The following is a 16,528-nucleotide window of genomic DNA, read 5'->3' on the forward strand; positions in this document are numbered from 1 at the left end:
CAACTAGAGAAAGCCCACGCTCAGCCACGAAGAACCAATGCAGCCAAAAAATAAATAAATAAAACAAAATAAAATTAATTACTGACAACCTCTTATATTTGCTTGGTGCTTTGTAGTTAAAAAAAAAATCACTTTCAAATGTATTTTCTCATTTGGTCGTACTCAACCCTGTAAGGTAAACAGAGCAAATACAAAACTTTCCTGCTGCCTGTCCTCTCCCCCGCATACCCCGCCCAAATTACAGATAAGAGAGATTAGATTATCTGGGGACTTCAAGCTAGGACAAGAACTCCTCCAGTTTAATGTTTCTCCTACTAGATTACTACATTGCTACTTTTTAAAAAGCTTGTGAATATTCTCCTAAAGAAAAAAGCCAAAGGTGGGTATATCTGAACACATTTGACCTTAATCATTTAAAACTCTCTCTCTTCCTAACAATCATGCTATGGGTATATGCTTATCCCTGTGATGAATGTGCATTTGTATACACAGAATGGCAAAGCATATGATTATAATTGTATCGCCTTCAAAAGCAATAACATGGAGTTTATTAAGAATCAATCACTGAATAAATGATTATTTAGTCCTCAATAAGTCAACAAGTACCTGATGAATAAAAGCATTTATATAGATTTTCAAATAATAACTAGTAGTTATATAAAATTCTACCACACTTGCAGTCTTGTGCTAAACCTCATACATTTCCTAAAAATATACTCTCTAAATAAAAGACTCGGGAAATAGATTTTGATAAAACTTAATACAATTCTAAGCATTCAATAAGACTATCAATCTATTGATTCAGAATTTTATTGAAGTGATCAGCATCTTGAATTTGAGTATAAAATTGAAAGACAATGAGTTTTGGACTTTTTTTTCACATTCTATCATTCTGCATTATAGAAATGCTAGGTCTCTAAGAAGTAATATAAAATAAGACCCTCCACTTACAATAAGGACCAAAATAAGATTGATGCCTTGCATAATGTCTTCAGTTCTAGAATGAATGTATAATACCTACTTCTGGTCTCGATAAGCTGCTCTGCCCTAGAAGTAAATCTCATTAAACCAAGCTTCAGTAAAAGTGCATATGGTTTTGATTTTTCATTCCCTTCATTGAGTCCTTGGGTGTCCTCTTTGTATACTTCCAAAGTAATGGAATCTGGCAACAGATCTCAGCAGTGTCAAGTCTTCTAACTAAGAGATGGAAGGTTGAGAAATTTAAAGGGATCATTCTATTGTTTTCTTTTTTCAGAAAGTGATGAATAAAACACTGTCAGGTGGAGACAACTGTATTTGACCTTCCCCAATAGAGGGAGAGAGAAAATGCAGAGGGATCTAGAAGATCTCTGATGAGAGAAAAGTTGTTAAAAACACCAAAGTACATTTGAATTCCTACTTAAAAGCATTATCTTTTTCAAGTCTTCCCACATCCTACCCCACCCCTGGCTTTGAGTGAAAAGCAATTTATAAGACAAAATGATTCATTATCTAGAGATAAATTTACAAACTGACATAGGAGAACTGTCCCAGAGGCTACATTACCTATTCAAGTTTATTACAGTATCTTTAGTTCTTATTGCGTATATTGTTACATGGCTTTTACAAGCCAGGGTTATCTATGCTATGTATGCTCAATTTAGCAGAAGTTATATCTATTGCTTCTCTCTTGAAAATCAGCAGCATGCAATGCAATATGTGGTGTGCAGAGTTATTGTTTCAAAAAGTGAAAAACTACTTAGGTTTAAGTGAGGAGGAACATGATCTTTATTGGCTTATATGCAAAGTTTAATTTTGGTTTTATGCAGAGTTTGCATAGTTCATGATTACTTTCTAATGAAAAACTAGATGTGTTGTCAGTGACCTTGAAGAAGATCAAGTGACAGTAGCAAACAGAAAAATTTGAAGAAGAGGCATAACTTTTAAAGTAGAAAGGTCAGCAAGAACTGCCTGAAACAAAAAACAAAAGGAATGATTAATATCGGCATTCTGATCAGCAAAGTGAAGCCTATGAAATAAACACAGAAACACCTTTACAATGTAATTCTGATATCAACACACTCTAAATTCTTCAGATTGGTCCCAAATCTCTGTACTGAAGCTACAACCTTCTTTCTCTTTTCTGAACATCTTAATGTTAGAACATGTGCAAAATACTCAAATGTGCAGTAGAAAATAATCTGGACTTTAGCCTTGAGCCTTCTTCAAATATACAAGGTAGCATGAGTTTATAAGAGGTCTAACATTTCAACTTGCTTCTATAAATAAACGTACATTATGAATCCTAGTCCCGTTATACTAAGGAGTAACTGACTTTAGGAAATCACTTTAAGATGGAACTAATGTTTACTCAGTTGCAAGATGCATAAACATCCTCTTCCCTTTAAACAAAGAATGTAGGCAGCTATTTTAAGGATAAAATTCACATTTCTATGAGAGATAACAAATAGAGTAATATTGTAAGCCACTATTTAATTGAACCATGCTTCAGGTGTAAGATATACTACTGAAAAGAAACAAGCTTTAAAAAATTAACTCACAACTAAAAATAACTAAAAAGCCCACGTATCTTTACTATATCATCCAAACACATGCTCTTTAATTCTTTCAACTAGTTTGCCTTTGTTCTAGGAGCATAACACATGGATGTGAACAATTATAAGAAAATGCAACATAAGCCCCAATAGTTTCTATTAAAATTACCAGCTATCTTGTTTCCTGTAACGGTTATAGTGGTTTCCCATAATAATCTTGTTTATGACTCCTTCACAAGAACATTGTTTTCAAGTAATTAAGGAATTCTGAATACTTAATATTACTTAGCTCAAAACTTATGGGTTTTACCCAAGTTAAAAAATTAGGCTACGAGTAATGTGTGTCCTATGCATCTGACACTAAAGTGGCCGAGCCTGGCAATCTCTCAGGAACTATTTCCATCCCATCTGAGTGAAACTTATCCTTACTTCAGCTGCAGCCAGTGATGTCACCTCCATCAGGTTCACTGCTCGGAAAGCAAACACAGCAGCTGCCAGGACTGGAAAAGAATGCACACTATTTCAACTACTGGTCTACTCATCAGCCAGACAATTTTACTGCTATGCCCATGACCCACTATGAGGGCTCAGAATTAGTGCTTCACAACTGTATCCTGCATTCTGAGTTAAGGCCTTGTGATGAATGGAAATTGTCTCCTCTGGAGAACAGTGGCTTGACGGCACAGTTTTGGGAAAAAGGGAAATTTTAGTGGTTTTAAAAAAGCCATTTTATAAATTGTTTCATACCTATAACTTCAATTGTAACAATTTTTAAATGGCATGAAGAACTAATGACTATCTTATAAATAAAGATTTATTTTGATGCAGGTGTTTCTTAGTGATGCAATGGAGAGGCTTCTGAAAAGTTATATGCAGACTGAATTTTTAAATATATCAGATGATGTTTCATATGTATCAAGGAGGTATCCTGATAAAAATGTGGCAATAAAGTCTTTCCTTAAAAATATTTTTATACTATTTTGTTATATTTATATTTTTATACTCAGCATTGACTTTCTTAGAGTGTCATAAATGGATAAAGTCTGTGGGGCGGGCTACTGTGGGATTGATCCTGACATTTACATTCATGTTGGCCACAGAAAAAGAAGTTGAAACTTTGAAAAGAAAATAAACCAAACCATTATAGAACATCTTGAAGGTCAATAATATATACTGAGTAGAAAACATTTGGATTTTTGTTCCCATTAATCATCTGCATATGAAAAGAGAGTAATGCTGACATGCATTATGTCTTATTATATAATCTACCATAAAACTTTGTGAAAGTGAATGAGTCATCATGAACAATGGAAGGACCATGTAATAGGTTCAGGAAACTCTGATAAGGAAACGGGACTGCCTAGAGGTGACTCTTGACTTTTCCCCATTTTTTTTCATCACCAGTAGTGGTAGTACATTCCCTACCCAACAAGTCCTTAAAGTTTAGGAAATGAATGGTAAGGAATCTTTAAAATTATTTGGAAGACTGGTTCCTAAGTATATTGCATAGATAATGCAAATGCTTTTTTAATACACATTTTTACTATGGAAGTAATAATAATGATAATAGCAGTTAATTCTCATACCAAAAATGAATTAAGTACTATTGTTAGCCCCATTTTACTAATGTAGACACTGAGGCACTGTGAGTTTGGATGACATATTCAGAGTCACACAGGTAGAAAATAGCAGAGTGACTACTCAACTCTGGCCCTAGAGCTCAAGCATTTAACCACTATGTGATGACATTTTTGAGATTGAAGGTAAGCATTAATGACTCATCCCTGATATAGAAATCTGTGTGCTTTCCTAAGAATCGCCTTCTCTTCTGTCCCTCAGAATGGTTTTCCCCTGGGATAAACCATAATGGAAAAGAATATAAAAAAGACTGTATATACACGTATAACTGAGTCACTTTGCTGTACAGCAGAAATTAACCCAACATTGTAAATCAACTATACTTCAATTAAAAAAAAAAAAAGAATGGTTTTCCAGAGATGGCCTGAAGGATGATGCATGGTGGTCCTGGGCTCTGGACCACCTGATAGGGGTCATGCCTATAGGAGTAGAAGTCAGGAGCCAGGTCTCTTAATTTCCCCAGATAGAGGCAGAGTGACTGGGAAGCACAGGCATGTTTCGAGGGGACAACAGATTTTGGACAGTTTGTCAAAAAAAGCATTAGAACTAGTTAGGAAAATTCTGGGAGAAAAAAAGATGGTAGTGGTAAAACAAAATTTAAAAAGTCATCAGCTGGGATTATTTAATATGTAACAAGGGATATAAGAGACCTAGGGCAAAGAATTTACCCTTTAATTGAAATGGAGAAAACTTAAGTACCTAAAGTCCCCCCGCTTCCATTTTTACAATATCAAAGAAAACCATTTCTGTGGACCAACAACTTCTTTATAGTTTTCTAATATCTGGAATCATATTTGAAAATGGAGGCATTTTAGGAAATGTCTCCATTAAGGGTTGTGGTCACTATTTCCTTTTTTGAGTATAATTTAATGGAGTTGGCGAAAGCTTGACAGGATGGTCAAATTTTCCGCTGTAGCAGGAAAGAGTTTTACATGGTGGGAAATATATAGTTTTTCCAAAGGTAGATAAGAGGGGGAATAAAAGAGTAGTTACTAATTGACTTCAGCATCCAAAATGCTTATGTGCTCACAACCTTTATTTATCTTGGTGTCACATCACAGAAGTTCCTTTCCGTCTGCTTCATGATTGCTTTGCCCAGTCCTTCCTCAGAGCAGGTTTATTTGCCAAGGAGAAAAGGTCTATACTTTGGGATATTTTCTTTTTTTTTTAATTAAAAATTTTTTTTTTAATTTTTGGCTGTGTTGGGTCTTCATTGCTGAGCGTGGGCTTTCTCTAGTTGCGGCGAGCTGGGGCTACTCTTTGTTGCAGTGCGCAGGCTTCTCATTGTGTTGGCTTCTCTTGTTGCGGAGCATGGGCTCTAGGCACGCGGGCTTCAGTAGTTGTGGCTCGCGGGCTCTAGAATGCAGACTCAGTAGTTGTGGCCCACGGGCTTAGTTGCTCCGCGGCATGTGGGATCTTCCCGGACCAGGGCTTGAACCCGTGTCCACCGCATTGGCAGGTGGATTCTTAACCACTGCGCCACCAGGGAAGTCCTGGGATATTTTCAACTGAAGTCATGCTTCATATGAAATACAGAAACTCAAATATTTACTTTTGGTCTTTTAAACTGTTTTCATTAATTTTAAGCAACTCTATCATGAACATTAAGACACCTATGCTTTAAACTGTTCTTCAAAAGGCCCTAATTAGTTCACAATTGAAACCAGTAATATTTACTAAAATATTTCTAAAGACTATATAAGCTCACTTGAGCAAAAAAGGTGATCGCAAAATATTCAGACCAAAAAATGTATAAAATAATCAAAACTAACTTATATACCCATCTACATGCAATTACCTACCTATGGCTCTTTATCTGAATTCCATGGTAGGAATTCCCATTAGTCCATTTCTAGATGTTCTACACTTCTTCTCTGTTGATTTTTTAAAAACACTCAGAGAAAGTGAATGGATGCAATAGTGTGAACTGCATTTCTACCTATACATCAATAGCTTTTTAATTAATGTATTAAGCTTACAGCAGAGTACGTGGCTTAGAGCAAATGCAGCATTCAGCATTCATTTCTCTTTCACTTCAGTTTGCTGAGGGGTGATAAGTCACAGAATGGGAGACTTTAAATTGGAAGATGCTTTGAAGGTCTTCCAATTCAACATTTCTTTCATGATAGAAAACCTCTTAACCCTTTAGGTGACAGTTGAAAAGCCCATTCTACTTTTGGAAAGTCCTAATTATTAGAAAGTACTTTCTAATACTGAGCCCATTTCTTTAACATGCTCTAATGTTTTTTGAAATGATACAAAAAGCTACATACAATACTCTTCAAAATTTATGCCCTACCCAGAAGAGTTATTTGGTAGAAAATCTAAAATCCTGGTACCTGAGAAATGGTAGCAAAAAACAAGACTACTTAGCCTGGAAAATAGAATACTTTGAGGAAAGGAGGGGGTGAGAGAGTAGAAAAAACATGATGATGATCCTGGTTTAACAGTAGTACATTTTAACAAGTTATATTATCCAGGGACTTCCCTGGCGGTCTAGTGGTTAAGACTCCGCGCTTCCACTGCAGGGGGTGCAGGTTTGATCCGTGGTGGGGGAACTAAGATCACACACGCCATGCAACGTGGCAAAAAAAGGAAAAAAGTTATATTATCCAGAAATGAAATGGGCTATTTGGTAAGACAGGGATTATCCAACACTGAATGTTCAAACACAGGATAAGGACTGCCTGTCAGAAATATTTAAAAGAAGTTGTACCTGATGACCTCTAGGATTCCCGTCTGTCTCTAGATTGTATGTATCACTGCCATTCAGCCAAAAGAGGTGATGGCAGACCATTTTTTCCTAACTCATATTTGTATGGGCTTTAAAAACAACTGAGATAGAAGGATACTGGGAGTTGTTAAAAACCCAGTAAATGATATCTCTCATTATACCAGGGGCAACATTTATCTTCACGGCACTTTATTATTACCTCAATTTTCCTTTTCAAAATTCCACCTAATTACTCGAACTCTCAGCATTCAAAAATATGTTAATATGGTACCTAGAGAATCTTCTGCAAGAAAAGGGTCATCAGTTAAGCATTATTTCCAAATGGCCCAGAGAGGTGTCTTTACAATGCTACCACTGGGTAAAGATTAAATAATTTGTTCAATATCACAGAACTGGAGAAGGTTGGAACCAGCACTCTGCCAACTTCTCTGCTCTCCATCCATGTGAAAACCCTGTAATACTTATTTGAATTCCCTGATAATTTCAATGATAAAAATAATTGAGTCTATTTTACACACAGAGAAGCAAAATAATATAATAAGAAATCTGTGCCCTATGTGTTATCACACAGTTGCCCTCTGTGTATATCTGTTGTAAGAACTTAATTATTAAATAAGAGATGGATTTGTGGCTTTCTGAAAAAAAGATGAATTTCCTTTTGGCTTAAGAGAATATGTAAAAGGGGAAACTCAGTTACCAGGGCAGGAGTCAGAGACTGTTAGCAACAAGGAAAAGGTTTTGAGTTCAGTATAAACTGAAGTCCAGAAGAGCTGAGATTTCAACTATGCAGGGAGGCTCAGTCTCAGTTTGGATTTTAGGTAGTAGTTGAGAAAGGGCACAGAATAGAACACTAAGGTAGTCAGAGGAGTCAGGAAAAGAACAGAAGTATACCTACACTCTGCTGTGCAAACCTCACAGGTGCTGAGACCGTAAGCCCTGGCTGGACTAAAAGCCGGGGAGGGGAGCTGGACATTCCTAGAAGCGACGAAAAAAGACTAGGAATAGACGTGATGGGCAGTTATGCAGACGTATTTAGATTGCAGAATCTCAGTGCTTGTCTTCTAAGGCAGATAAATCTACTAAATGTTCATGAATTAGAAATAACAGACAACTGTAGACTCAAATTCCAATTACAGATGGTGAATGTTAGAAAGGAAAGGGGCTTTACTATAGAAAGAGCATGCGTTTTACAAACAAGCACTTACTCTTACCAGCAAGAATTTCCAGAGAGTTGTACCCTAGGATTCTATCCCACAAAAGTAAGAGTTGATCTGTAGCTAAGTATCCAGAGAAAGCTCGAACCATCCACTTAAATGATATGCGAAGTCTGTAAGCAAAGAAAAAAAAAAATTTACCAGTGGAATTTTTTCTCATCCAAAAGCAATATCAGAAGAACTCAAACAGTTCCATTATTAGGTAACTCCTTTGTGGGTCTGAAAAATCACATGGGCATTTAAAACTCAAGCACTCTACATATATACAATGGAATACTACTCAGCCATAAAAAAGAATGAAATAATGCCATTTGCAGCAACATGGATGGACCTAGAGATTATCATACTAAGTGAAGGAAGTCAGAAAGAGAAAGACAAATACCACATGAAATCACTTATATGTGGACTCTAAAATATGACACAAATGAACTTATCTATGAAACAGAAACAGGCTCACAGACATAGAAAACAGACTTGTGGTTGCCAAGGGGGAGGGGGGAGGGATAGATGGGGAGTTTGGGATTAGCAGATGCAAACTATTATGGTATTGAATGGATAAACAACAAGGTCCTACTGTTGTAGGTCCTACTGTTCCTACAGGGAACTATATTCAATATCCTGTGATAAACCATAATGGAAAGAATATGAAAAAGAATGTATATATATGTATAACTGAAACACTGCTGTGATTAACACAACATTGTAAATCAACTATACTTCAATAAAATAAATTAAGAAAAACCTCAAGTACTCTATTAAAAGCTGTAAAAAGTGCAATGGTGAGAAACCATGAGTCCTCAAATTAGTGGTCTCAACAGCATTAAGAGAAAGAATTATATTCCTGGGTCCTACTTTATGTTATAGTTCATTCTTTAGAAAACTCACTTCTACATTCTGTTTTTCAGGGTGTGTACTAATTAGCTATCAATGAGGTGATCTCATATTGGATCTTAACAGTTCCAGGCAAGCCAAGAACATTTGAATTTTTATTCAAGATACTTGAAAGAGCTTGATAGCTGCATATTTTTCCAATTCAATAAATTATATTCCTACATTTCACTCAAATGGCTACAAAGGATGAAAAAAGACAAAGAAAACTAGTTTTTAAGCTATAGGGGGACTTCCATGGTGGCACAGTGGGTAAGAATCTGCCTGCCAATGCAGGGGACACAGGTTCGATCCCTGGTCTGGGAAGATCCCACATGCCATGGAGCAGCTAAGCCCATGCGTCAAACCACTGAGCCTGCGCTTTAGAGCCCGCGAGCCACAACTATTGAGCCCATGCACCTAGAGCCCGTGCTCTGCAACAAGAGAAGCCACCACAAGGAGAAGCCCACGCACCACAACGAAGAGTAGCTCCTGCTCGCCACAACTAGAGAAAGCCCGTGCACAGCAACAAAGACCCAACACAGCTAAAAATTAAAACATTAAATTAAATCTTAAAAAAAAAGAGCTATAAGGGACCTTAGAAATAGATCTCTGATTTGAAACCCTTAGTTTTATAGAGGAGGTCATCAGAACTCTGAAAAATCAACCAGAAAATTCAATTAAATTCCATTTTGCAAAAAAAAAAAAAAAAAAAAGTCCTAAGAAGTATGAGATCCTACTGTTTCATAAATAGGTTATGTTACAATAACAATTTATCTCTAGAATCAGGAAACAAACTCTTTGGCTTTGGTGCCTGAAGAGATAAAATAGTCTCTCAATTTCTGTACTATCTATTGGCAATTAAACATCACTTGACTGCCCCTGAGAGGTTCTAGCCAAATTCTTTGTTAAAATTGTTATATAGATAAATACCTGTACTTTTTCTTAAAAGAGAAAATGGGATTGAGAGATTGCCTTTGTTGGTGTCATATTAATTTTCTTAAGATTGAAAAAGGACCCCCAAGTTTCAGAAATTCCTCAATACTAGATAACTATTGTTCTAATATAACAAAGTACATGTAGGCAGTACTATTGATAAATCAAGATTTTTGGTTGGTTTTAGAATATCTGTTTATAGATGCCAAAGAAACTTTTAGCCACCGATTATTATTATTATTATTATTATTTTTAACAAACTGAAGAGCTTTTTTTTTTTTTTTTAAATTATTTAATTATTTATTTTATTTATGGCTGTGTTGGGTCTTCGTTTCTGTGCGAGGGCTTTCTCTAGTTGTGGCAAGCGGGGGCCACTCTTCATCGCGGTGCGCGGGCCTCTCACTATCGCGGCCTCTCTTGTTGTGGAGTGCAGGCTCCAGACGCGCAGGCTCAGTAATTGTGGCTCACGGGCCTAATTGCTCCGCGGCATGTGGGATCCTCCCAGACCAGGGCTCGAACCCGCGTCCCCTGCATTGGCAGGCAGACTCTCAACCACTGCGCCACCAGGGAAGCCCCGATTATTTTAAATTTAAATAATTCACTAACTTTTAAGTCTAAATTATTAACTTCAACTAGTTTCATTTTACTGGATCTCTCAGTGTCTTATTAGAAGAACAGCACCACACAACATGCCTCCTGCTCCCTAGTATACAGATTCAATTTCTTAGAAATAAAGTTTATTGAGGTATAATTTATGTATAGTAGAATTTGCCCTTATTAATGCACAATTCTGAGTTTTGTTAAGAACCAAATGGAAATTTTAGAACTGATAAATACAAAAACAACAAAAACAATAACAACAACAACAACAAAACAACCCTCACTGGATGGATTCAATAGCAAAACGGAAATAACCATTGAGAGAGCCAGTGAATTTAAATATAAATCAATAGAAAGTGTCCAATCTGAACTACAGAGTAAAAAGGATTGAAAACAAAATGAACAGAGCTTCAGGAAGCTGTGAGATAAGACTAAAAGTTTTAATATTTGTGTCCCAGAAGAAAAGGATAATGAGTGTGGTGCAGAAAAAAATATTTGAAGAAATAATGGTTGAAAACTTCCTAAATTTGGCAAAAGAAATAAGCCTCAAATTCAAGATGTTAAGCAAACCCTAAACAGGATAAACCCAAGAAATCCATGTCCAGATACATCATAATCAAACTGCTAAGATCTAAAGACAAAGATCTTGACAGCAGCCACAGAAAACAATAATTGATATTATTTCTTCCTGACATGTTTTGTAGAATTTGCCCATGAAACCCTCCAGGCCTGGAGTTTATTTGAAAGTAGAAGGTGATAAATTAAAGATGTATATTGTAAATCCTAGGGCACTGTTATAGACTGAATGCTTGTGTCCCCACTCCCACCCCAAAATCATATATTGAAATTACCTGCAATGTGATGGTATTAGGAAAGAGGTGTGTGGCCTTTGGAAGTTAATTAGGATTAGATAAAGTTATGAAGGTAGGTCCTCATGTTTGGGATTAGTGCCTTCATAAGAGTCATGTGAGAGCTTCTTCTTCCTCTCTGCCCTCCATCATGTGAGGATACAATGAGAAGCAGTCTGCAACTTAGAAGAAGGTCCTCTCTGGAACTCAACCATTCTAGCAACCTGATCTTAGACTTCCAGTTTCCAAAACTGTGAGAAATGAATTTCTGTTCTTTAAAAGCCGTACAGTTTATGGTAATTTGTTATAGCAGACTGAACTAAGACAGACACTTATCAAAAAATATTTTTAGAAAGGTAAAAATAATAATCCAATACTGGAGATAAAATGGAGTAAAAAATTATTCAATTCAAAAGTAGGCAGGAGGGGAACTTCCCTGGTGGTCCAGTGGTAAAGAATCCACCTTACAATGCAGGGGACACAGGTTTGATCCCTGGTCAAGGAACTAAGATCCCGCATGCTGTGGGGCAACTAAGTCCACGTGCTACAACTACTGAGCTCATGCGCCTCAACTAGAGCCCGCGTGCCACAAACTACAGGGCCCACATGCTCTGGAACCTGCGTGCCACAACTACAGAGCCCACCTGCCCTGGAGCCTGCATGCCACAACTAGAGAAGAGAAAATCCGCATGCCACGACTAGAGAGAAGCCCGCATCCTGCAACAAAAGATCCTGTATGCCTTGACGAATATCCCGTGTGCCGCAACTAAGACCCAATGCAGCCAAAAATAAAGATAATAAATAAATAAATAATAAATTAAAAACAAACAAATAAAAGTAGGCAGGAGGGACTTCCTTGGTGGTCTAGTAGTTGAGAATCCACCTTTCAACACAGGGGACGTGGATTTGATCCCTGGTCAGGGAACTAAGATCTCACATGCCACGGGGCAACTAAATCCCTGCGCCACAACTAGAGAGAAGCCTGCATGCTGCAATGAAAGATCCCATGCGCCACAACTAAGACCCAATGCCGCCAAAAATAAATAAATAAATATTAAAAAAAAAAGTAGGCAGGAAAAGAGGAAAAAAAGAATAAAGAGCACATGGGACAAACAAAAAATGTCTATCAAGATAGTAAATAATATCAATTGATATTATTTTAATCCAATAATATCAATTACATTAAAGGTAAATGGAATAAACACACCAATTAAAAGACAAACTGCCACACTGAAAGAACCAAATATACTTTTGACAAGAAAGCCACCTGAAAAGTAAAGACATTGATAATCAATACATTAAAAGTAAAAAGACAGAAAAGAATACACTATACAAATTGTAATAAAAAGAAAGCTGGAATGGCTATATCAGACATAGTAGATTTATTGCTAGGAAAAGACATTAAATAATGATAAAAAGATCAATTCTCCTAAAAACAGAGTCAAATACATGAAGTAAAAATATATATAGCAATGCAGAAATAAAAAGACAAATTCACAATTATAATTGGAGACTCTAACACTTCTTTCTCAATAATCAATAGAAAAAGTAGACAGAAAATTAACAAGTGTATAGAAGTCTTGAACATTATCAACAAACTTGACTTGATTACCACTTACAGAACATTCTGTTCAACACTAGCAGCATACGAATTCTTTTCAAGTGACATGGAAGATTCATAAAGATAGATCATATTCTGGGTCATAAAACAAACTGCAACACATTTAAAAGAACTAAAATCTTATGAAGCACATTGTCTAACTGTAACAGAATTAGAATAGAAATCAATAACAGAAAGATATCTTTCCAAATATTTAGAAATTAAACAATGCAGTTTTATATAAACTATGGTCAAAGAGGAAGTCACAAGAGAAATTAAGAAACATTTTGAATTGAATGAAAGTGAAAACATAACACATCAAAATTTGGTGAGTGGAGGTAAAGCAGTGCTTTGAGGGCAATTTATAACATTATTGCTTATATTAGAAAAGAACAAATGTCTCAAGTTAATTATCTAAATTTCACCTTAAACAAGTAGAAAGACAAGACCAAAACAAAACTAAAGCAAGCATACAGAAGGAAATAACAAATAAAAGAGCATAACTCAGTGAAACTGAAAATAGAAAAACAAAATCAATGAAACCAAAAACTGATTCTTTCAAAGAAGAATAAAGTTAATAAACCTCTGGCCAGAATAATCAAGAAAGAGAAACAAGGTACAAATATTAATCTCAGGAATGAGAGAGGTAATGTCACTCTGAGTCTATAGATATTCAAAGGCTAATTAAGAATTATTACAGAATATTATGAATAATTTATGTCCATAAATCTGATAACTTAGATAAAATGCACTAAGTACTCAAGAAGAAGGAGATATCCTGAGGAGTCCTATATCTAGTAAAAAAATTAAATTCTAAATTAAAAACCTTCCAATAGCATTAGTTTTAATTCATGAAAGCCTTTTAATAATTGATTTCTAGCCCGATAATTAAATTTTTATATTTTCTCTTGCATCAGAATTTTAATGTTTATCATAATTCACTGAAATAAATTTGTTCCTTTTAATGATTAAAGTGTATAAATAGACTAGAAAAAAATCAGGATTTTAGTTTCTAGCAATAAACTAAATGTCTTCACTCTAGTAAGGAAAAGCACAGTTATATTCAAATATTCATTTCACAGTAGTAAAATAAAGGTCAGTTTACCACAAGAAAAAATGACTTGTATGTAATATAAAATATTTCTGCCATATTCTTGTTTTATAATATTAATTATTAATGAAATCCTGTTTTTTAATGTCTACAAAAGAAAGAGTGTCACCTAGGTGTTATCAACAGATGATATGAGGTGTTGTTTTATAAATGGCATTTCTAAGATCTAAAATGTCTGAAATTCGATGGTGATTTTAGAATGGAGATATATATGTATATATATATACATATATATATCAATATATACACATATACATATTCAATCTTTAAACAACTCCATAGGTAGGAATGAGGTAGGAATTCTCTTGATTTTAAAGATGAATAAATTAAATTATCTTGATTTAATGAAAGAAATTGAGGCTTAGGTAAATTAGATAACTTTATCAGGATTATATAGTTTAGTAGAGATAGAATTTGAATCTGGGTCTGTCTCTTAAACCCACCCAACACACTCATCCATCCATCCATCCATCCATCGGCTATGGATTCTATTTCCCATTAACTACTTTTGTGGTCTCAGAGAGCTGTGCTCCTTTCAAATATGCCCTTATATAGGAGAAAATGGTTACACAGAAAGGAAGACAGTAACAAAACACTGATAAATTATTTGGAAATTTCTGTTGCCTTAAGACACTGTTAATTAAAAAAGAGAAAAGAGAACCAATAATAATGAGGTCCACAGGTACCCTATATATTCACTGATAACTCATACTGATATAAATGAACAAAATTTCAAGCTTTTAGAAGAAAAAAATCACAGTGTACAACCATTGGTAAATAATCGATCTAGATTCCTTTAATGAAAGCCAGCAAACTTTAACCTTTCTGTCTTTCATAAGTTGTTTTCTGATAAGTTTGGCCTAAACTGACTTAATTTTAGTATTATCACATTTCTCAGGTAGTATTTGTTTCCACAAATTTTTGCCTCAGTTTGGCCAACACCTTTCATTATGAATAGAAATTAGATCTTTTGGTGATTCTTGTACCAAGCACAAAAATCCAAGCAAATAAGAATTTATTAGGATTTTGGTAAGTCTCCCAAGAATTTCTGGCACAATGTTGAGTTATAATTTACTACTTGATAATTGTTGTTTTATTGGGGAAACTGTTAGTTTAATGTCTCTGAAAAATTACTGTATCTTTGATGATGAAAGAGAGCCTTCTGATATCAATTTATTCTTCAATTAGGAGAGAAAAATACTCACGGTTGAGCCCCAATTTCTCGTAGATGATAAAAGAGTTGGGGGAGATAAGTTTGAAGAAGAGTTTCAAACAGCAGACAGAGTGACACAATACCCTGGATACAATAATAAATCACAAGAGAAATGCATAATTTAGTATTTAAAAATGAACGCTGCCATTAAATTATTCAAATGGAAATGAGAAAAAGATTATCAATATAAATATTTTTTCCTTTTTAACAACGATAGGCTCCCCACGTAACCTGGCATGTAGTAATGTTAGGAATTCAAGGAAAACGTCATTTTATAGAAAAACCTGCTACTCTGTAAGTCATATAGTATCACGTAGGCCCAGCAAAATTAGTTTTTTCTGGATGCATTCCAGTTTCCAGGTATTTCTCTGGTGCTATAGCCACACCCTTCACTTTCTCCTCCATATGTCCCTTCCCTTCCAGCTGTCTCATCCATCAGGGAAAATATTTCCTGCTTTTTTAACTCTTTCATTGAAATCCATCCCCAGGGAAAGACTAACTGTTTGAAATTTGCACCAGGAAGTTATCAAACAAGAATGTTTGATTACTTAGTATAAGGATAACTTTTTTAAAAACTGAAATCCACTTTTTTAAAAGGGCATTATCTGTAGAGTACAAAGTAGATGGTTTTTCAAGTGCATTTATTACTTGACAGCTCTGAATAAAGTCTTTCTTGCAGCTCAGCATTCCTCAGGGTTGATCTTTCTAAGGAAGTTCTAATCCTCTTTTTGAATTTCTAAAGAAATAAGGCTGTCATGGTTCCAAATAGTTAAGTCTGGCTGCAAGCCAGAAAAGATGACTGCCTGTAAGTCTTTATTTCACTGAATAAAGAACGGGCAGAGGAAGGGCTGTCCCAATCAATCAGCTGAAAAAGGACACCTTAGGGTCAGCGCGGATATAGAGAAGGCATATCCAGAGTTGCTCAGTGGCAAGCTTCAGTGGTCTGCACAGGGAAAACATCATGGGTATCTACTGGGCAGCCAGTTAAAAACATTTTTTTGAAACTCTGAAGCATAAAATGGTACAGAATATGCGAGTAAGAAATCTGATGCTAAGGATGAGTTCTAAGAAAAAAGAATTATTAATATATTCTTGGTTATTCTAGATTAAATATGCATGCAATATAGGCATTAAATCAAGTTGTCTTAGAGAGAAGAAACCCAGGATAATTGGTGGTACTTCATTTGCTCATCCGTGACATCCTGGATTTCTGTTATTTGCCCGCTCTCACTA

The 16,528-nt window shown here is 35.4% G+C and overlaps 1 protein-coding gene across 6 annotated transcripts in view; it reads right to left on the reverse strand.

The window, feature by feature from the left end:
* Positions 1-838: 838 nt before the first annotated feature.
* Positions 839-16,528, reverse strand: part of TBC1D19 (TBC1 domain family member 19) — a 162,626-nt gene continuing 146,936 nt past the window's right edge. For 2 of the 6 annotated variants that reach the window (XM_057547469.1, XM_057547470.1), the window contains 4 exons: positions 15,288-15,379; positions 8,118-8,233; positions 2,964-3,034; positions 839-1,950 (listed from right to left, as the gene is read on the reverse strand). In XM_057547469.1, coding sequence (XP_057403452.1) covers positions 1,876-1,950; positions 2,964-3,034; positions 8,118-8,233; positions 15,288-15,379 — 354 coding nt within the window. In that variant the 3' untranslated portion in view covers positions 839-1,875. The remainder of the gene's footprint in view (positions 1,951-2,963; positions 3,035-8,117; positions 8,234-15,287; positions 15,380-16,528) is intronic. The other 4 variants (XM_057547471.1, XM_057547467.1, XM_057547466.1 and 1 more) reach the window with 4 other exon arrangements.

The sequence above is a fragment of the Balaenoptera acutorostrata genome, chromosome 5 (assembly GCF_949987535.1).
Source record: "Balaenoptera acutorostrata chromosome 5, mBalAcu1.1, whole genome shotgun sequence".
NCBI classification, from domain to species: Eukaryota; Metazoa; Chordata; class Mammalia; order Artiodactyla; family Balaenopteridae; genus Balaenoptera; species Balaenoptera acutorostrata.